At 54.4% G+C, this 19,985-nt stretch overlaps 2 protein-coding genes across 3 annotated transcripts; both read left to right on the top strand.

Annotated features, from left to right (window-relative positions):
* Positions 1 to 6,193: 6,193 nt before the first annotated feature.
* Positions 6,194 to 7,088, top strand: MRPL34 (mitochondrial ribosomal protein L34). The gene is made up of 2 exons (XM_068420749.1): positions 6,194 to 6,300; positions 6,481 to 7,088. The coding sequence occupies exons 1-2, from the start codon at positions 6,257 to 6,259 to the stop codon at positions 6,791 to 6,793; spliced, it is 357 nt and encodes a 118-aa protein (XP_068276850.1). The 5' UTR covers positions 6,194 to 6,256; the 3' UTR covers positions 6,794 to 7,088.
* A 562-nt stretch (positions 7,089 to 7,650) lies between these two features.
* On the top strand, positions 7,651 to 19,755 carry DDA1 (DET1 and DDB1 associated 1). Of its 2 annotated transcripts, XM_068420797.1 has the most exons (6): positions 7,651 to 7,720; positions 12,005 to 12,085; positions 12,544 to 12,595; positions 12,905 to 12,966; positions 13,955 to 13,997; positions 14,749 to 19,755. In XM_068420797.1, the coding sequence occupies exons 1-6, from the start codon at positions 7,718 to 7,720 to the stop codon at positions 14,760 to 14,762; spliced, it is 255 nt and encodes an 84-aa protein (XP_068276898.1). In that variant the 5' UTR covers positions 7,651 to 7,717; the 3' UTR covers positions 14,763 to 19,755. The 2 variants fall into 2 exon arrangements, with proteins under 2 accessions (XP_068276898.1, XP_068276897.1); XM_068420796.1 differs by having other exon boundaries at positions 13,955 to 19,755.
* The last annotated feature ends 230 nt before the right edge of the window (positions 19,756 to 19,985 follow it).

The raw sequence follows: 19,985 nt of genomic DNA, 5'->3' as shown, positions 1-19,985 counted from the left end.
GCCCTCCCGGCGGTGGGGAGGGGGCTGGGGAGGTCCCTGCCTCCCCTGGCTGGCAGCCTGATGCGCATTTATTATTGATGAAGCCAAACACGGTGAATTATTGATGCTGTTGGGCAAAGAGAGCCGGAGCGGGCGCTGCGCAGAGGGGCTGTCCCTGCAGGAGGGGACACCGGCTGCCCCCTGAGCGGCGGCTGCGGGTACCGACCGTGACCCCTGGGGAGGAGAAGGACGTTCCCAGGGGTGAATTAAATGTCTAAATCCCAGTGGCGCTGCCCTTGGCTCCCCGAACAACCCCTTCCCGCTCGCCTGGCAGGACTTTTGCTGGCAGACCATGGAGAGCAAAGCGAGGGACGGAGGCAGGCTGGGAGCACAAGCCTCCCTCTCCACGGCACCTCGTTTGGGGAAGCCAACCCCATGCCCTCCTCGGAGACCCCGCGGACCCCAACACGCCCAGCCTGGCCCCTGCACGCTGCCAAGGACCAGCTGGGCTCTGCCCAGAGCTGCCCGGGCGCTCCAGCCCCAGCCCGGCACATGGCTCATGGGTTTCCCCAGGAAAAACCAGCCTGTTTGCTCCAGGGGAACAGTTCCCTTGGCAAAGCTGGAGCGGCTTATCCAGGGAGTGCTGCCAGCTCTCAGGACAGCAGCCAGCATTTGATTCTCGCCCAGCTCTGCTGGGGACGGTGGCCCGACGCCCACACAAACGCTGTGTGAGGCTCTGGGTGCTGAACTGGGTGCTGGAAATGCAGCAAAGCCGGTCCTGGGTGCTCCTCTCCTCGCCACCGGCTGGGGAGCTTCCCACGACGTGGGGCACGGCAGTCCCAGCTCTCTGGCCTTGCGTCGGTGATCTCTCTTCTGGGCACAAGCACATCTGGGCAGGATCTGGCTGCGCCAAGAGCTTTCCCGCAGCCCCCTGCTCCCCACAGCCTGGCCAAGCACCATGCTGAAGGGCTGTGTCACCCTCTGGGCTCCCCTCGCTGCGCTGGGGACGGACCCATCCCAGCTGATCAGCAAGAGCAGATCTCAGAGCCCTGGGGAGGAGAAGGCAAACCCAACCCTTGCTGGCAAGGGGCCGCTCTGCTCTGCTGAGCCATGCTTCCAGGTGGGTGACGAGCCCGAGGAGCTGGGCACCAGACTGCCTGGAGCCCTGGCTGGAAGATGCCCAGCTGCCTTTGCACCAGGACAGACACGCTACTGCCCTTGCCGTGCTTTTGAGCACCAGCTCTTGGTCCCCGAGCAGCTCTGAGCTGCTGGTGCTGAGCAGAGAGATGGGGCAGGCGGAAAACCCAGGGGGAGAGGGGAGCCCAGGCAGCCCCCGAGTCCTGCAGTCCCCACAGGCGTGACTGCGAGCTCTCCACAAGCTCTGCCCGTGGCTGGCAGGCTCCATCCTGCGCCCGCACTGGGCACGGTTCCCCTGGGCTCAGCCTGTGGGCCCTGGCCGTGGTTCTGCCTCTGACTCCATAAAGCCTGGCTTTGCGCTGTGCCTCCGTTTCACAAGGTACTAATGATCTCTGTAGGGATTATGAGCAGGACTTCTGGCCCAACCGCCTCGACGTTGCTTAACTTCTCGGGATTAACTCAATTAGTCCCTCCTGTTCATTTCCAGAATTGATTTGCTGGAAGGCTCTGGCAGTCAGGAGCTCTGCAGGCAGAACCAGGAGCCCAGGCTGGGGCCACGGAGCCGCCCTCCAGCATCATCCGCTCTGGGTATGAGCCCAGATCCTGCTGCAGGAGAGGGGCTGTTCAGCAAGGCAGGGCCTGGCTCCCCCGGCTCAGATGCCCCTGCTCAGATACACCCAGGCTGGAGCTCGTGGTCCGGGACGTGGCAGTCCCTGCAGCTGAGAAAAACACCCCCCGAATCCCATCGGAGAGCACATCCCAGTTGAGCCGTTCAGTGGGTAGGTGGGAAATGGAGGGACAGGAGGTGAAACGACTCCATTCGATGTCAGGCTTCGTCTCAGGGGCTGGGAGGCAAAGAGCGCCCGTCTCCCACCTCCCACGCGCCTCCTCGAACCCGCCACGCCGTCTGCCGCGGCTGCTGCAGCCCGAAACATCAAGGGATGATGTTCCCTCCGTGAGATGAAAAGGGGCTGCAAATGAAGCCAGATGGATGCGAAGAACTTTGCAAAGATGCTGGTAACCATGGCGATGAGCTGCTTCCCCTCCATCCCAGCGCCCTCCCAGTGAGAGCGAGGTTTTGGCGCTGGTTATGTAAGGCCGGGCACAAAGAGTCCGGCACGGCGTGAACTTGCCATCAGCCCCCACGAGACCAAGGATGTGGCACAGGCTTGGGAAGGCGAACGGCATCACCCCGAGCTGGTACCCACCTCCTGGTTCCCCCCCAAAATCCCAGCTGCCCCCAGGAAACTGCTCCCAGCAGCGAGGGGATGCTCGAGGGATGCTGGGGATTAATCCTGGAAGGATGATTTATTGCCCAGGTCCAGACCTCATCCCGCAGCACCCACGCGGAGTCCTCTGGCTTCACCCTCCCTGACACCGTGATGAACAACCCGGCTGGGGAAAAAAACAACTTACTGACCTACTTCAGGCTGCGGTGCCCCAGGTTTTATACAACTCGACGGCACCGTGTCACAGCTGGAGAAAAATGGGACGAGATGCGACGTAGCAGGGTGGAGGGCAGAAAGCCTGGCGGGGTAACGTGACAGGCAGCCACATGGGGCTGACAGAGAGCCCGTGGGGCTGACACAGAGCCCGTGGGGTGTTGTATCAGGGCGGTGCTCACACGACATCTGCCCCAGGGGCACGACAGCACAGCGTGGGCATGCTTACGGCCATGCTGGGGTGGGCTAGCCAAGCTGTCTCTTCCCTTGCCATCCCTGCAGAGAAAAGAGTCTCCCCTGTCCCAAACAGCCTCCTGGTCCTGCCTCCTGCGGGGGTCCCATCCCCTCTGTGTTGCTGGGGACAGCTGATGTCCCCAAAGATAAATGACAAAAATATCCTCCTCCTCCTGTTCCATCCCTGCTAGGGAGACCTTGAATTACGGGCAGGAGAAAGGACCACGCATTTCTCCCTGCCAGCCCCCAGGGCAGCAGTGAGCCCAGGGATTATTTGATCCCCATAAGCGAGCCGAGAGCATCATTTACCACAGGGGCAGCGCGAGTGGGAGTCAGCGCAGGAGCCGACGGCCACAAACCTCTCCATAACCCATCGCTCAGCACCTCCGTTCCCCTCCCTGCACAGAGCCCTGGATCCTCGCAGGGAGTAGCAGGGACTTGATATCTGCTAATTCCTTGCAAATCCTCGGAGAAGAGGTGCCAGAGAGGAGCACGAGATGTGCTGCAGCCAGAATCCGACCTGCCATAATAATTTGTTCAGCTCTAATCCCTTCCCTCCGGGGCTCCCGAGTATTAATGATGACACACGACACTCCTGAGGAATGGGCAAATATGATTATGCTCTTCCCAGCCTCCCCCCGTCGTTCACTCTCTGCAAAGTGGAGAAACTGCAGCGCCGAGGAACACAGCAAGAGAAGGTCTGGTTAAGCACCAGCCTCAAGATAGAGGCAAGAAAGTGTTTATGCCGCTTAGTCTCTGTCCTGCAAAGCAAACTTCCCTCTGGGGGAATGTGAAAAAGCCACTTCAGCTGGTGGCAAGCACCTGGATTTATTCTGTTACGCCCGATGCTATTAGAGCAGCTTTATCAGGAGTAAGTAGTGAGGAAGGCTTTATCAGCCGTACAAATAGAAAGCCGAGGAGGCAGCCCTGAATCCTCAGCACAGGCGGGGACGCAGCCGCAGCCTGCGCCTTCCCAGGGGGGGGAGGACGGGTCCAGGACATCGCCGAGGGCAGACAAATCGCGTTTGGTCAAGAAACGGCACGGCAGGGCGAGCAGAGCGTCTGCAAGGCATACGGCAGCCCGGAGCCGCGGCTGGCTGCCTGCCACACGGCTCTCTTTAGGAAGGAAGAAGACCTTGAGAAACAAAAGATTATGCAATGCACAGCGGAGTAGCCTGACATCCGCCACCAAAATCCCACTTAACCCCCCCACTCCGTTTCCCAAACCTCCTGGATTTCCCAGGGGATCGTGTCCCCCCCCCTCCCCATCCCACCGCATGGCCGCAGAAAAGCCGGTGGGATTCCTCTGGCAGCGAGCTGGGAGAAACCATGGCGAGGAGGCAGGAGAAGCAGAGAACCCTGCGGCGGGCAGCGAGGATCGCAGGTGCCCCCTCGATCTCCAGCCCCAAACCCCGGCAGATCTGACACGCACATAGCAACAGCGGGGCTTCGCTCCGGGCCAGCAATCATTTACTGCAATTGCATCACAACAGGAGCTGGCCCTTAAGTTTTATCACCAGGCAGCTTTTTATAACCCCGCGCTCCGAGATATAACGGGGTTATTTAAGCGCGAGCAACGCCGTGCCGCTGCCGTCTCCGCTGCCCTCCCCGCAAACCCATTTAACGCCTCTCAAATCCTTTCCCGTCGTCAGCTTTGAAAAAAAACCCCACACATCTTTTGGCCATTTTGCTCCCCACGCAGAGCACCTTCCTCCCCTCCGCTTCAGCGCACGCCCTGCGTGGGGGCTTGTGCTCCCAGTCCTCGGCACAAAGAGAGGCAGAAGAGGATGCTCACCTCATTTATTGACGAGGATGGTCAGGAGTCCAGATTGCAGATGAAAGGCTTAAATCTTGCAGGAGGCAAAGGGGGAGAGGAGGAGATGCCCGCAGGAGCCTGTGCAGGGTGCAGGGTGCCAGCGCTGGCAGGCTGCTCAGCTTTTCAGCTCCTCCGATTACATTTTTTTGCCTGTCTGGTGGGAAGGATGGAGCAACGCCTTCAGCTCAGCTCATCTGCTTCAGCCCGAAATCTCTCCTTCCATCTTCTCCCCGTGAGCAGCTTCATAACTGAGCTCTGGGGTTTGGGGGTGCTGTTTGTCCTTGCAGTCTATAGCCATAGAAAGCCCCTTAAATCCCTCCTAAAGAGGAGGGCTCTCGGCGTGACAGACAAGGAGACTTGCCAGTCAAAGCAGGACCCAGCGCAGCCCCCGCCGCCCGCCCTGGGGAGCCTGCCCAGGGCTGGGGGGGCCACACGCCTCGCCCTGGGTTTTTGCCCCTTCCAGTGGGATGAGTTACCAGCTTCCTTTTTACCTTTTACCCTTTTCTCACCAGTCTGGTATTTGTGGCTTCCCAGAGACCACGAGCGTGTCAGGGCCACAAGCGTGTTGCTGCCACAAGCATGTTGCTGCCACGAGCGTGTTGGAGCTCAGCACGGGTGATCGTGCACTGAAAGCACTAAGTCGCAGACCCCAGGGGCCGGGACAGGAGGACAAACCATAAAATCACGAATGTCTCTGGGGTTTATTTTCACAGCCGTGGATTTGGGAGGGCTGGAGTTGCACCCCCCCACCCCGACGGGTGGGAACACACCAAAGCAGTGCAGAAAAACCCCAGCGCCGGTGTCTGTTCTTGGGCTTGCCTCCAGCAAAGCGGTGTGAAGGATCTTTTCGATGATCAGAGCAGACAGCGAGGATGGCTGAGATCCCCAGGTTACCAGTGACTCACCCTCTGACCCCCCAGCTGGCCTTCCTCCTCCTCCTCCTCCTCCTCCTCCTGCACCTCATTTCCCTGCTCTATAAAATGCAGATAATCACATTGACCTACTCAGGAACGGGCGGAGGCTGAACCTTTCTGTAGGTGCCTTGGCACATCCTACACGCTGCTGCTCCGTACGTATATATACATTCGAGGAGGAAGGGGATCAGAGCCCGGTGCCGGTCCCAGCACTGGTGTACCCTCCACTGCGACAGTCACGGTGCCCAGTGGGGGCTTCCAAAACTGGGTCCACGCCGCTTGTCCTGAGCATTTTGGGGGCGACCTGAGCAAACCCCTCACGGGCGAGGAGGGCTGGCAGGGAGGGCGGCGGCGCGGGCCCCTGCGGTGGCAGGGCCCTGGGCCCGGCCCCAGCCCGAGCGCCGGAGCTGCCACTGGCAGAACCGTTCCCGGTGAGGGATAAATCAGCCTTTAGCGGCGGCTGTTGCTCTGTGGCAGGGCCGGGTCGCCCCCCCGCCGCAGGAGGCCTCGGCGCCCCGCAGGCCCGGCGGGGCCCAGCCCGCGCCCCGCGGCCGTTGCCATGGCAACAGCCCTCCCCAGGACTACAAGCCCCATCGGCCCTTGCGGCGCGTGTGGGTGCCCCTCCCGCTCAGCGCGCATGCGCGCTCGCCGCCTGCCGTGATTGGCCGGGCGGAGGGAGCCAATAGGGAGCGGCGTTGTTGGGAGGACGGTGTTGTCCGGAGGGGCCGAGGGCGATGGCGGCGCTGGGCCGGCTCTGGCCGCGGGCTGGTGGCGGCAGGTAACGGCGGGTGCCGCCTGCCCGGGGGGGCTGAGGGCGGGCGGGGTGCGGCGGCACGGGGGGACACGGCAGGGTCAGCCCCGGCCCTCACTGCTGGAAAAAAGACTTTTATTTTCCTGTCAGCGGCAGCGCCAGGCGCTCTCATCTCACATCTTTAATTTTTCTTTTTATTTTTCCAAGATTTTTTCTACCGCAGCCAGCAGCAGCCGGCCCTTTCCAGCTCCGAGCAGCCTCAGTCCTCTCAAGATCCCTGGAGCTGCCGCTCGGAAGCCACCTCTCCTCCAACCCCTCAGCCGTCCGCCCTGGCCTCGCCGCCCCGGCGCCGCCCTGGCACCTCCAGCAGATCCGCACAAAGGCGCGTGGGAACGAGTATCAGCCGAACAACCGCAAGCGCAAGCGGACCCACGGCTGGATCAAGCGCATCAGCACGCCGGGCGGCATCGAGGTTATCCTGCGGCGCATGCTGAAGGGCAGGAAGTCTCTGAGCCACTGAGGGCTCTGCCCGCGGGGCCGGGGTGGCGCGGGGTGACCCTGGGGCTGCCGCTGCTTTGGAGTGACCCGGCCTGAGCGCCTGTGCCGAGGGAGGCCGTGCTGAGCGACACTGATCGACTGTCCCTCTCGTGTCGGGAGCGCATGAGGAGTCGCGCTGGCTTGAGGGTGGCCCCTGAGGGCTTTGGTTAATGGCTGCTTTTTAAATTGTGAAATTATTGCCACTTTGCGTGCGTGTGATTCAAAGATAAACCCATGAAAACACGAGCTGTGATTAAAGCCCCGCCACTCGCCTGGAACTTCCTGCACTAATTGTTAACACAAAACCAACAGGGGGAGATGAGTGGGTCTGTTTGCGGGGTCGTGGCGGCGTGGGAGTCCTGGGAAGGGCGGCCTGGGAGCGGGGCTCGGGCTGAGGGTGGAGGGACATTGGGTTTGGTTGGTGCCCGCCATGTCCGTGGTGCCTCTGCCCACTCCTCCCTTGGCACCGGGGTCCTGATTCTCGGCTGCAGCCCGGGGCTGGGGTGGAGGGGAGGAATTGCCTTCTCTTGGCCGCTCTTTTCCCAGCGCTGCTAATTAACTGCCTCGTTCCTGCGGCGTAATTAAAGCGCCGTCATTAACGAGGGCCACAGGCAAGGGGGCACGGACTACAGCTCCCAGCGTGCCCCGCGGCCCCAGCCACATCCGGGTCCTCCCGCCCCGCCCCGCCCCCCAGCCCCGGCCCTTCCGAGCGGCATTTCCTGCCTCAGCCGAACCCTACGCTCCTCAGCGCCGCGCTGACTGACGGACGCGACGCCCAATAGGAAGCGAGAATGGAGCGGCGCGGACCAATAGGAGCGCGCGGGGCGGGCGGTGGCGGCAGTGGGCGGGTTGAGGCGCGGCGGCAGCGAGGGGGGGCGGTGGCTCTTCACGGCGGGCGGCGGCGAAGATGGTAGGTGCTTCGCGCCCCCCCGCCCGCCACGGCGGCGGCCCCGGCCCGGTGCTGCGGGGGGAGCGCGGCCTGTGCGGCCCTGCCGCCGCCCCGCCGCCCCACCCAGCCCGGGAAGGGGTGGGGGGGGCCCGCGGCCGCCTCCGGGCCTGCAGGGCCCGCAGCCTCCGGCGTCCCCGCCCGGGCCCTCGGCGGAGGTGGGAGGGCGGCGGGGGCCCCGGCCGAGGGCTGGGCACCCCGAGGTGTGGGGGGCTCACCTTCTGGGGCGGGGGGGTGCGGGGCTGTCGCGCGTCCCTAGTGACGGGGGGTGCGGGGGGTTGCTACGGGGGTGGAGGGCTGTAGCACCCCAAAATGTCGGGGCTCCCCATCCCAGGGGTGGGGGGATAAGGGAGGTAGGGACACCCTAAGGTGGGGATGCATCCCTTCTCTTGGGGTGGGGGGATGAGGGGGGCTGGAACACCCCAGGCTGGGGGGTTTCCCTCCTTCTAGTGACTGAGGGGACTGTGGTATTTCGGGGTGCCACAGTACCCCGGGGGGTGAGGGCTGGCCCGGGGTGTGGGGTTTTCCCCCACCCTCAGGGATGTGGGGCTGGGAGCAGCTGGAGCACTGCTGGCGTACAGGGTGTTTCCTCCACCCCCAGGGCTGGGGGGCAGAAGGGGGGCATTGGAGCACCTCCGAGGTGCAGGGTGCCCAGGGCTGGGGGGTGTCGAGGTGGTTCAATCCTTTCTGTGCCCCCTAAGCAGCAACAAGCACTTGATGTGGTGCCTGAGTGCTTGGCAGTGGTTGTCATAGCCAAGAGGCTTCCAGTCTCCCTCCCACCCTTTGTAGCGACGTAATAATTTTTGGAGAAAGAGAGTTTTCCTTCCGCCCCTCTGCAAGCTCAGTGAGGGAAGCACTGTGGTGTCCCTGTGCACAGGCGTGCCGTGGCTGAGAGCTGAGGTGGCCGTTCCCGAGCCTGCGTTAGTGGTTTTCCTCTAACCCGCGTCCACGTGTGCGTGCATCGTGGGACAGAGCCCTGCTTTCAGCGGCCGTGGGCTGGGCCTCGTCTTTCTGAGCGTCGTCGTTACTGCAGTTCCTCTCAACAGCTGAGAAGGGGGCATGTATATGTGTGTTTTTTTTCACCTTTCTGCTTTTAGATGAGGACTGTCGTCTTCCTAGGAAGCTGAGCGCCCGTGTTGACACAGGAACAGTAGATGCAGCTTATCTCTAATCTCTACCTCACTTCCCAAATCATAGAAGGAACCAGTGTTGCCTTCGGAGGTTGCTTAATCACATTTGGTTTGTTGGGGTTTGCCTTTCCCTGAAGGAAACGAGGCATCTGCTCGTTCGGGTGCTGGCTTTTTGCTTCCACACAGGACGCTCCATTAGCTTTGGGAGCTTGGCCAGGGTGCTCTTTCTTTGGTTAAAGAGTGGCAGAAGGCACGCTGGGGAACATTTCCTCATGTGACACTGCACGGGAGGTATGACTCGGTGTGCCCTGTGCCATAGGTGTGTAAACACGGCGCTGACCTCCCGGGGCTTATTTATCTGGTGCCCTTGGAGCAGATAAGGGTCGCTGCACTTGGAGTATTGTCTAATTCTGAATATCCAGGAATATGACTCCGGGCAGTTCCCCCGAGGGAGCCTTTTTGGTGATTTCTGAGATCGTCTCAGCAGATAGCTGCTGAAATGTGCGTGTGTGCAGCAGGATTGTCACCGGCGGGATGGTCTGTGTCACCGACAGCCAGACTTCGCAGTTGGACTGGTGGTGGCTGCTTAACGTGCTGGCTGGAGCCTGGGTTGGAGAAACGTCCAGTTTCAGTCGTTTTGGTGTCCATGTTCTGCTCTAGCTCAGTTCTGGCTGGGCCGCGGGTGCTGCTGGTGGTGCTGGAGCTCGCCCACCCCAGCGAGAAGAGGGAAGGTGGTGGCTGAGAGCCAGGGACGCTCGTGGCTGTTAGGGCTGAGGTCTCCAGGTGTTGTCTGAGCATAGTAACCTTCCTGCTTGCGAGTCTGCGCTTACCTGGTTTATATCGTGCTTCAGTTGTTTATGTGGTGGTGGTGGGAAACCACGTGGATTGTTTAAATTGCATTTTGACTGGTAATTTTAACAGTGTCCAGCCTCTTTCCAGGGAAACGTGGGCTCTGACAGACCAAATCCCCAGCTGGAAAGTAGGGAATAGCTTCATGTGAGGCACTTGGGGTGAGCTGTAGCTTATTGAAGAGGTGCTTGAAGCTGTCTGCTCCTAAATAAGAGCAGTTATTTTCCGTTCTTATAAGGGGTAATAAAGCCAAGGAGTTGTCAGGCTTTTCCTGCGATAAAAGAAATCGAGGACGTGTCTGTGTCTCTCTGGATGGGGCTGGTGGAGCGGAGCAGGTTCCTTTGTCGTGGAAAGCCTGCAAATTTAATGCGATGGGAAGGTGAGGTGCTTTGAAATGTGTTTTTAAAGATCCTCAATCCTTACAAACAGAGTAATATAATTAGTAATTCTTAAATCTGGGCTATGGGGAAGAAAACTGGCTGTGCCTTCAGAAGTTGTCAAAGGGTTCCCTGTCCTTTCCAGCCTGGGAGCCCTCGGGTAGCGTCCGTGTTCGCTCATCGGTGGGAGCAGATGGAGAAATCCATCGGGGCAGGCGTGGGGAGCTGAGAGGGAAACCGAGGGGCTGAGAGGATGCTGCTGTCTGGAACCAAGGGCTGCTGTTACACCAGACTCAGAAGATCCTGCCTTAATTCCTGAGCTCGGCCGTGGTGCGGGCGCTACGCAGACGAGAACTCGCGGTGGAAGGCAGCGAGGGCACAGGGAAATGGCGTTGGTCCTGTGGGGGTTAAGACGGGCAAGAGAAGTTAGAAATTTGCTGTTTGAACCCCGAGTCCAGTATTTTAACAAGATTATTGCTAAAACCAGGCATGTGGGAAGGGTTGAGTGTGGCAACTAGAATGTCAGGAGAGTTCTTTTTGAGAACAAAAGTATGAATAATATTTGATGGTTTGGCTAATTATAGCTCTCTGTTATGAATGAAAGATGCAGCGTTAATAAAAATAATGGCTTCTATTTAAATGAAAACAGTGTCCTCCAACCCAGCAGTTTTGTAGCTGTAGTGTCCATTCACTTGTTGCTTCTAACACTGAAATTAAACGACTTCTCATCTGCTGCTTTACCGTCCTTTTAAAATTGCTTATAAAGAAGGTGATGTGTGTCCCAAAATCCTTTAGTGTTCGGTGTAACAGGCTTTGAATCTTTAAGTGAGTATCATTACGATAAAGGCAGCTGATCCAGTGACTTAGAAGGGACCATTTCAGGGCCTCTCCCTCCTCTGCTGATCGCACAGGTACATCTTACATTTATTACCCATTTTCTCTTCACTTCAAAGGCTTTGCTGGGCATCTTCCTTTGTCTCTGCTGTGAGTTGAGAGGCTCCAACACACTTTTAAGCTCGGTTCTCTCCTGACCCCACAGTGTTCTCCTCCCACCCTACTGTTTCACTTTGGAGAAGGAAATTCCTCTTTCATGCTGCTGCAGCCTAAGGAAACTGAGAGGGCTCCGCAGCGTGGCTGCTTAGCAAACAGCTTTGCTGGCCTGTGTGATCAACAGATTTGTTGTGAGTGGTGATCTAACCGCTGCCAGCAAAACTGGAGTATTTTTTTTTTGATGTACTGGTAGCCTTGATGGGTGTAGGGATGATCCTTCAAACAAATAAGTTGGGCCAGGCTGATAAGCGTGTGATAAGGGTTGGGCTTTTGATGCTGCACAGGCTTTTGTTGCTCTGTGGAACCAGCCTTGGTCTGTGACAAAGAACATGAACTGGGAAAGTGAAAGAGCAACTGGTTTGTTATGGTATAATAATCCAGGACTTCAGACGTCGGTGTAGCTGTGGCGGTTTCTGGTGTGATGTTGTGATTTGTGCTGGTAAATCACTGTGAATTCTGGTCTGCTCCTCAGTGGTGTTGGTACCCGTGTGGTGCAGAGCTTCCTTCTGCCAGAGCTCACCCAGTTGGACACATACCTCTTTTTAATCACCTATATCCCAAAAGATATTTAATTAGCAGCTTTCCAAGTGAATTGCTGAGCTTTGGGGCTCTCACGAGCCAAATGCCAAAGCTGGGGGTTGGCTTCCCTCACAAAACCAGCTCTGGGTGGGTTCCAGTATCCAGCACCCATCTCGCTAGCTGGGACCTGGCAGCATCCTCCAGTTCCTGCAGTTGTTTGTCTTAAGACCTGAGCGACTCCTTCAAGAATCAGCACAAAGCAAACCACAGTATCACTCTTCGTTCCTCACCTGGTTCTTTGTTTGTGTTCTGTGTCTCTTCAGGCAGATTTTTTGAAAGGATTACCGGTCTACAACAAAAGCAACTTCAGCAGATTCCATGCGGACTCTGTATGTAAAGCATCAGTAAGTATTGCCCCATCCTGGTGCCTTGGGGGAAGGTTTTCTTGCACAGCTCAAAGGATGCTAGAGTGAAATAAACTTGAAATGAGTATTTTGTTTCTTAAAAACCATGGGTGATCACAGCTGATAGCTCATGAGTTGAGATTGGCAAGGAAAGCTTCCTGCTTGCTTTGGTGAGGAATGTGTCCTCCCATCAGCCAGACCACATCTGTGGTGCTTGCTTTATATCTGCATTCTGTAATAACAGTCTTCTGCCCTGAAAAACCCGTGAAAAATGGGCCTCCTTGTTCATATGTGTGTGTTAGAAAGCTGTAGCTGCACAGTGTCATGTAACAGGGCAGGATACCACAGTGCATCTGTGGCCTGCTTTCATGAGGGCCTTTTGGCTGGTTTAGCTGTGCTTGGGTTAAAAATCACCTTTTTGCTGTCTTTGTTCCCTGATTGTTCTAATTCTTCTATAGAATAGAAGACCGTCAGTATATCTTCCCACGAGAGAATATCCTTCTGAACAAAGTAAGTCTGCCCTGCTGAAGTTTGAGTTATTAATAACTTTATTCTGTTCTAATATTAAAATCCTGGCATACACAGAATCTCTCTTATTTTAAACTTCAGATCAGGTGATACTGAACCATCACCACAGTGATTAGCAGTGTATGGCTGTTGGTTTTTGTGCTTTTCCTCATGAAGTGATGGTGTTCCTGCAGACTGTCCTTTTAAGAACAAGGACCACACTTGGCATGTGAAGTGATGTGATGACTGCACCGTTTCAAAAGTCTTCTTTGACATGACCTCATTATGTTTCTCTCTCTTTTTTTCTGGCAGTCATAGTAACAGAAAAGACAAATATACTCTTGCGTTATTTACATCAGCAGTGGGACAAAAAGGTATGGTTGTGTTTTCTTAATATTAACATTTTGTCTTGATTTGCTGACTCAGGTTGATTGAGCTGAATATTGATCACAATCACAATATGGAAGATCTAATTAAAAGAAAGCGATCCAGTCCTTGTGAACTGCACTTCAGCAAAAGAGAGTGCAAGGAGGCTCTGTCGTTCTTTTAAAAAGACAACTTTTCCTTCAGTGTAAGGGACATTAACTCAGTGTTTAGTCTAGAACCTGGGAGACTGCAGTGGCATCTCCTGCTTACTGCAGCTTTCCTTTGTGACCTTGGCAAACTGGTCTGCCTGTGCCTTGGTGTCTGCATTACAGCTGGGGTAAAGCTGCTCTTACCTCCCAGGGCTGTTAGGAGAAGACAGATGAGCTCGTGCAGAATGTGAGTGCACTGACGAGGCTGTGTAAGTACCTTGGGTACAAAATCTGAGCTCTCGTGTGAGGAACACACAAATTCTTATGCTCTGGGTGGCGTTTGAGACTGGGAGGCTGCGATACCAGGGTTGGGAGGGCTTAGAACAAGGCGATGACTTGAGAGTGGAGATGTCCAAGCAGTGAGTGTAATCCTGGGCAGAGCAGAGGTTGTGGAAGAACGTGGCGAGGTAAAATTCTAAGGAACATTGAAGCTGAAAAGCAAGTGTTTGTGTGTGACAGAAGGCTTTGGGAGATTTTGAGAAGTTCAGGGACTGACTCAGAGCAGTGGGCAAGAGGATCTTACTCATGTTTGTGCAGTATTTGAGATCTATAAATAAAAGGTGCTGAGATCAATGGTGGGTTAGTCCCACCCTCAAATTTGAAGAACAATCTAGAAGGAGCACCTTTCAGCTTTGGGCAAATCCTCTTCCAGTGTGCCTGTTAGGTCATCACAGCACTATAATCCACCCAAAAACTTTTACAAACAAAAACTTGGCTAACAGACACTGGCTCCCACCAGAATCTCAGGCTTTGGCGAGTTTCACTGTGGCTTTCTCTGTCCCAACAGAATGCAGCAAAGAAGAGAGATCAAGAGCAAGTGGAAATAGAAGGTGAGAATTCGGCACCACCACGGAAAATCGCTCGGACAGACAGCCAGGATATGAACGAGGACACTTAAACTCTTGGCTTTCTCCTCTCCTACTTTGCAGGCGCTTCCTGTTTTGTCTCAAAGTGTGTAAATTTTGCCCCCATCTCTCACCCCTCCACTATGCAGCCCAAACCACTTCTGACTTCATAGGAGCCAATGTATTTATTTTTTTTTCCCTCTCCATTTTTTATTTATGCCGTAAAACTTACGGAGCAATGGTGGAACAATTCAGTAAATGCCGTAGTATAACCTTAGTTCCTCCTTTCTAAAAATACACACTGTCACTTTCACAGGTTTTGTTGAATCTGTTACCTAAATTCAACCAGATCCAGCTCCAGGAGCCTGGGGGGAGGCGTGGGTTATTGCAGAACCCTTCAGTGGTGTAGGCTTTCCCATTCACCTAGCCATATTACCAGTGGTTAACTCTTCTTTGGATGTCCCCAGTCCAGCCGTAAGTGTGGGGCCTCACTATTTTTCTCAAATATTCTGAAACTGGCACTGCACTAAAAAAAAAAAAATAATAATCATGGGTGTCATGTAGGGTTATGTTGATCTTAGCAAGTGTGTTGTCAACTTGATATATCAGTTGTATTCTTCTGGTCTGGTCTGTAAGGGCCACGGTCGTTTGGCAGCGTACGTTCTCTCATGCGTCAGTGGTCATGGAGAGTTGAAGTGAAAGGTGTGTTGCTTTTGTTGCTCTTAAATTCTAACAGTCTCTTGGTCTTGAACGGACTGATGTGTGCAACTCCTCCGTTGGAATAAAAGGATACTCTTGTCCTCTTCTGAGTATTTGATCAGCAGTGTCTTTAAGCAGCAGCTGATGGAGCAGAGCTGGGCAGGCACCCTGCAGGCAGCGCTTGGCTGGATGAGTCTGGGAGCGCCTCGGCAACTCGATCTGTTTCTCTGTCTCAGCTGCCGGCTCTGAATAATGGTACGTTGTATTTTCCTGCCATATCAGCACGTCCAGAGTGGAGCCCTGGACTCGGAGTTGATCAAAATGTGAGCTTCCACGGTCTCTGATGAAGACCAATCTCTTGGACTGTGACAGTTCAGTGCCTGTTGCCCGTAACCCTTCACTGACTCTTCAGTGAGAGCCAAAATGGAGAGCTGTAAGTCGTCTGGGTGGATTCAGAGGTTTGGAGACTGAAAGGAGATGAGCATCGTCACGTGGAGGGGACAGGAAAGGTGTAGCTTAGTAATGATGTCTTGTCTGCTTTAACGTAAGAAGCTGACTCCACACTGTGTTAGTTTAAATCGTTGCATTTATAGTTGTGTTTTTTTCCTCGTCCACAAATCCTAAACTCCAAGAAATCGCACGAACGTTTTCCTACAGATGTGGGATAATCCTCGTTCGGAGTGGCTCTGGTGGCCGTGAGCTTTGAGGGTTTCTGCCATCCCCTTCTCCTCGGCGTCCCTGTCCCATGGGGGGACGCCGCGTGTTCAGGTTTGGGGGCGAAGGGAACACGAAGGGAGATCAACTGTTGCTGACGATCGCACGTTGCGAGGCAGAACCTTAGGAAGAGCAGGGCACAGGTCACGTTGTTTTTAAATGTACATTAGGCACCGAGTTTCTGATGCAGTGAGTGAATTTAACTTAACACTGAGTAGTTTAGAACTTTGTATCTGCCTCCAAAAAAAAAAATAATTACCTTTTTGCTACGGCAGTAACCTCCAAATTACCAGAATGTTGTTGGAAAAGCCAACTGTGTTGGTGAAGATTGAAATACCCTTGGATTTCTGTGTGATTTATTGGTGATTGCGAGAGGACTCCTCCCAGCGCTGCGCTGTCAAAAAGTGCTTTTGTGCAAGATGTTGCCTGAAGACGCCGCGTTAGCATCCGGCCTGGCAGGGATCAGCTGAAGCAACTGAAGACTCCTTTGAAGAGCTGTGAGATACCAGAAGAGGAAACCGACGTGCAGCTGGTGGTAAAGTGTGACCAATTTGTGTGTTTAAGCAAAGCTGGAGAGCTGCAGCCTTGCAGTGATGTTTGTACAGGCCTTTAAGGTTGTAACACGCTGTGTAATGCTGGATGGATGTGGCGAGGTTTGGGCTTTGACTTCTCTGCTAGACAGAGGGATGTGCTATTAAAGAGTTGGCAGTTCCTTCCTCTTGTGAACCCCCGTCTTTGTCCCCTCCGTGTCTTTACGTTGGCCATGGGAGCCTTTGAAATACAGTGGATATTTTTAGGAGGTGAAAGCAAGTTGCCTTTTTAAAGTAGTTCTGAAGTGATGGAGAAACAAGTCTTCAAAGGGACGTGACTTGTAGTGTCCAACTGGTGGGTTTTTTTGTGGCTGTGTACGAGCAGCGTGGATTTCTGGTACCCACAGTGAGCCTTCCTACACCCCGTCCCATGAGAAGCCAGACTCCTGTCCTTCCCCAACTCGCTGCTGGCTTGAGAGCTCTGTCCTCGAGCTGCTGGGCTTTGATCCTGTAGTCACATCTGTTTAATACATGGTGAGTGTCTCGGGTTTGAGTGTCACACGGGAGATCTTCTTTGCCTAACTGTGACTTCCTGGTGCCTTAGCGCATTGAAAACAACAACAAAGGCTTAAAAACCCAACCCTGGGGTTGTTTGTACAATACCCAGCTCCTCTGACTTCCAACCCTCTTGGTACAAAGTGACTGAGATTTAGTGACCCTCAGGGGTTTTTTGTATATGCGTAGTGGGATTTTTATTGTTTCTGTTACCAATGTATACTAAAGGTTTGGGTTTTTTAATGACAACTTGAGATACTTGTCAGAGAGCAGAATTTGGTGGGTTTTTTAGTTCAATAGTGCATCTTTTCTCAAAAGTCAAAGCAGCAGAAACGTGTTTCTTGATGCTGGGGGTGATGAGCCCATCTGGGAGCAGCCCCTTCCAGCAGACTGTCCTGTATTAACCAGCGCTGGAGCGTGTGCCCGGTGCGAGCAGTTAGGTGTGTGCTGGGCAAGGTGAGCGTGTTAGAGTCAGGCACTGCCTTTTTCTAACATAAAAGCACAGTAGTGACTGATGTGCAGGGGAACGAAGAGTCGTGTTTAGGCTAATTCCTGATATCTTTGAGCACTTATTTTTTAGGGGAGAAATAGTAGCAAATACATAAGAGTTAGAGGTGGGGAAATGTGGAAAGGATGGACTGTAACGTGAATTCACAGCTGAGGGGACAGGGAGCAGCAAAGTGTGTGTGTTTGTGTCGATGGTCGACTCCTGGAGTTTGCTGGGTCAGTTTAGTTTGTGTGTGTTCAGTCAGGTAACGGCGTGTTCAGCTTTCAAGTGGTTTCCTGTTTCTGTCCTTGGAAGATTTTTTTAGAGGCTGCTGTGGGTTTAAACTCTTTACCACGGGAGTATTTAGGGTGAGCAGATGTTTTTAGATGCGTTTCACTACGAGGATGCGTTTAGATGCGTTACACTGTAAGAGGAGAGGCTTTTAGAATCGTTTAAGATAGGTTAGATCTGATCTAAAAATTATTTGTTTACTTTTGAGCCTTGGCAAGCCGTGAAGCGCCGGCGGTGCCCTGGTTGTCCCAGTGGCTGTCGGGAGCTGGTTGCTGAGCCGGGTTGTGCTGAATCCAGAGGACACGCTTAACCCGGCCGCTGTTCTCTGTCACCCTGGTGAATGTGCCAAGCTGTGGTGACTCCACGGGCGTGGGGTTGGTTGGGGCTGTGCCGACAGCTCCGTGTGGGGAAGGCTGGGAAGTCTGGAGTAGAATTGGCTGGAAAATGGGTTTCCTTCCCGCTCCGGTGCGTGCCTTACGCAGCAGTTCAGCTGTTGGTGTTTGGGCTGTTCCCTGTGAGGCAAACTTTGAATGTGCTGGACACTAACCTTAAGATTTTCCCTCTGTACTATGTAGTTACAACAGGTGTAACTTCAAAGCTTTGTTTTTTTTGGTGAGCTCCTTGACTCTGGCCTTAAAGGCAAAGACTAAGCAGGAGTCTTGAACTTTTTCTAACGCTGCAGCTATCAGCTGTGTTACCACTTACCCTTTCCTGGCTGCTTTGTACACCACTAGCTTCGGGTTTTAAGATTTTTTTTAAAGACCTTCATATCTATAATAGGAAAATGAATTTGTTTGCCTGGATTGACGACGTCAGCCTGCAGCAGAGGAATTGTGCGACACGCTGACCGTGACCAGAGGGGTTCCAGCTGATCTCTCTCAGGTTTTGCCTTACATTTTTGGTTGTGAGACAGAGTGGGAAATCCTTTTCCTTAAACCAGAGAGGGTTGTGCTTACCTGGGAGCAGCTGAGGGTGTTTTTGGGAGCGGTGCAGAGGATGTGCTGGCTGCTGTGCCCCGAAGGGGGTGTTGCACCGTGGCTTTGGTTAAGCACAGAGTGACCTTCCCACGTGCTGACTGCGCTCTGGGTTTCTCTGCTGCTGGTTCACGACGTCTGTGCCCTGGCAGCGGAGAGTGCAGCCCCAGGGTCTCATCTAACAGCTCAGCTGGGACGTTTGCCACCGGTAACCACCAAAAAAAGGCTGAGTCAGCAGGGTGGCCAGGTGGACGGGCTGTGCCAGCTGACAGCTTGCTCATGGCTCTCATGGCTGTGTCCAGCCTACACGGAATGACGTGCTGTCACGGCGTCGGCTTGCAGAGCCCGTCCTGAGACGCGTGCGCTGGCAGCTGAGGGGTATTTTATATAGATGTGTGTCATCGTGAGAGCTTAATGTCAGGGAGGAGAGAGCACTCCTAGAACCTCGTCTTTTTTTAACTACTGGGGAAAAAAACCCCATCTTCTGGATATTGCAAAGGCTGAACCTGGCCTGCAGGGAAGAACATCTTTGTAACTGAAATGAGGGGGTGGAATACCAGCTTTCAAATTCTCTTTAACGCTGAGATTCTGTTTTTAAAGGCAAAACTTTCCTTGTGTGTCCACGGATACGAAGAACTAAGGTTCCCTACGTGTGTGATTTTAGAATTGGGTGTTTCTAGGAATTAGAAAAAAGTCTTTTTGGCGGCCTTAATGCTTCTTGAGGAGTCTGGGTGGCTTTAAGTGGTAGAGTTAAAGTGAGTTAAAGTGAGGATTCGAAGCCCTCAGAGGTGAGGGACGGCCCCACTCCTGGGTCACCAGCCCCGTGGGAAGCAAAGCACGACGAGGACAGTAATTTGTGCTAAACTCTGCTTTTAATTTCCTCGCCTTCATGACCGGAGCAGACTTGCTTTGGCTAGCAACTAGGACTACTGTTTCACTGTGCCTCCTTGCTACCAGCTCCACAAACACCCCCAGGACACTCGAGGCAGCGGAGTGAGCTGGGGCAGAGCGGGGCTGGGTCGTTCCTTAGCGATGGGGATGCGGGGTGACTAATGAGCGTCAGGAATAGGCTGGGATCGGAAGGGATGCTTGGAGCTGAGTCACTGCCTCGTCTGCGCTCGTTTCCAAACGCATTCATGGCTTATTAATCAGCACAGTGTGCCACGAGCCAGCTTCAGCGGGTGTTTGCAGTCAAACCAGCACATCCCAGGCTGGTTTTCGCAGCGCAGCGTCGAGCTTGTGAGTCTGTGTTCCTTCCAACCTGTCTTTGCCACTTGGAATTTTCCTCTTTCGCAAAAATATTGTCTCGTGGGGCTGGGAGAAGGGGGTTTTTCCCGAAAGCTGCGCGTTGGCAGAAGGGCTGCCCTCGTGGAGTCACTGTAAATACACTGTTAGTCGGATGTCATGGCCGTTGGATTTTTTTTTTTTTGCATTTATTTTTAAACTATTCCATGTTTGATACTGTGTATAATAAATTTGCAGAATTTAGAGGATTACAACTCTTCTTCATTCTTCCTCTACCTGACAACACGCGCGAGAGCTGCGGTGTGGCTGCCAGAGGGGGCATCAAACTGCTTGTCCTTGTGTCACCATCTCAGAGCTTTGCCCTGCGTTAGAGGACCCCAAAGGGTGACAATGTCTCTAATGTCCCCTTCCCCCCGGGGACAGGAGACCTGAGACTCCTCCCCTGAGCTGTGCAAGCTGCTGCAGGCAATAATTTAAC

The sequence above is a fragment of the Nyctibius grandis genome, chromosome 31 (assembly GCF_013368605.1).
Source record: "Nyctibius grandis isolate bNycGra1 chromosome 31, bNycGra1.pri, whole genome shotgun sequence".
In the NCBI taxonomy this organism is placed as follows: domain Eukaryota; kingdom Metazoa; phylum Chordata; class Aves; order Nyctibiiformes; family Nyctibiidae; genus Nyctibius; species Nyctibius grandis.
The sequence above is the reverse complement of the archived record's forward strand: the minus strand, read 5'-3'. Positions and strand labels throughout refer to the sequence as shown.

What these genes read in the sequence shown, in the direction of transcription:
- MRPL34 (XM_068420749.1), top strand. Translation starts at nt 6,257, where the DNA reads ATGGCGGCGCTGGGCCGGCTCTGGCCGCGGGCTGGTGGCGGCAG. An exon ending in CCGCGGGCTGGTGGCGGCAG is followed by an intron (nt 6,301 to 6,480) that starts GTAACGGCGGGT and finishes TATTTTTCCAAG; the next exon opens with ATTTTTTCTACCGCAGCCAG.
- DDA1 (XM_068420796.1), top strand. An exon ending in ACTCTGTATGTAAAGCATCA is followed by an intron (nt 12,086 to 12,543) that starts GTAAGTATTGCC and finishes ATTCTTCTATAG; the next exon opens with AATAGAAGACCGTCAGTATA. An exon ending in ATCAGCAGTGGGACAAAAAG is followed by an intron (nt 12,967 to 13,954) that starts GTATGGTTGTGT and finishes CTGTCCCAACAG; the next exon opens with AATGCAGCAAAGAAGAGAGA.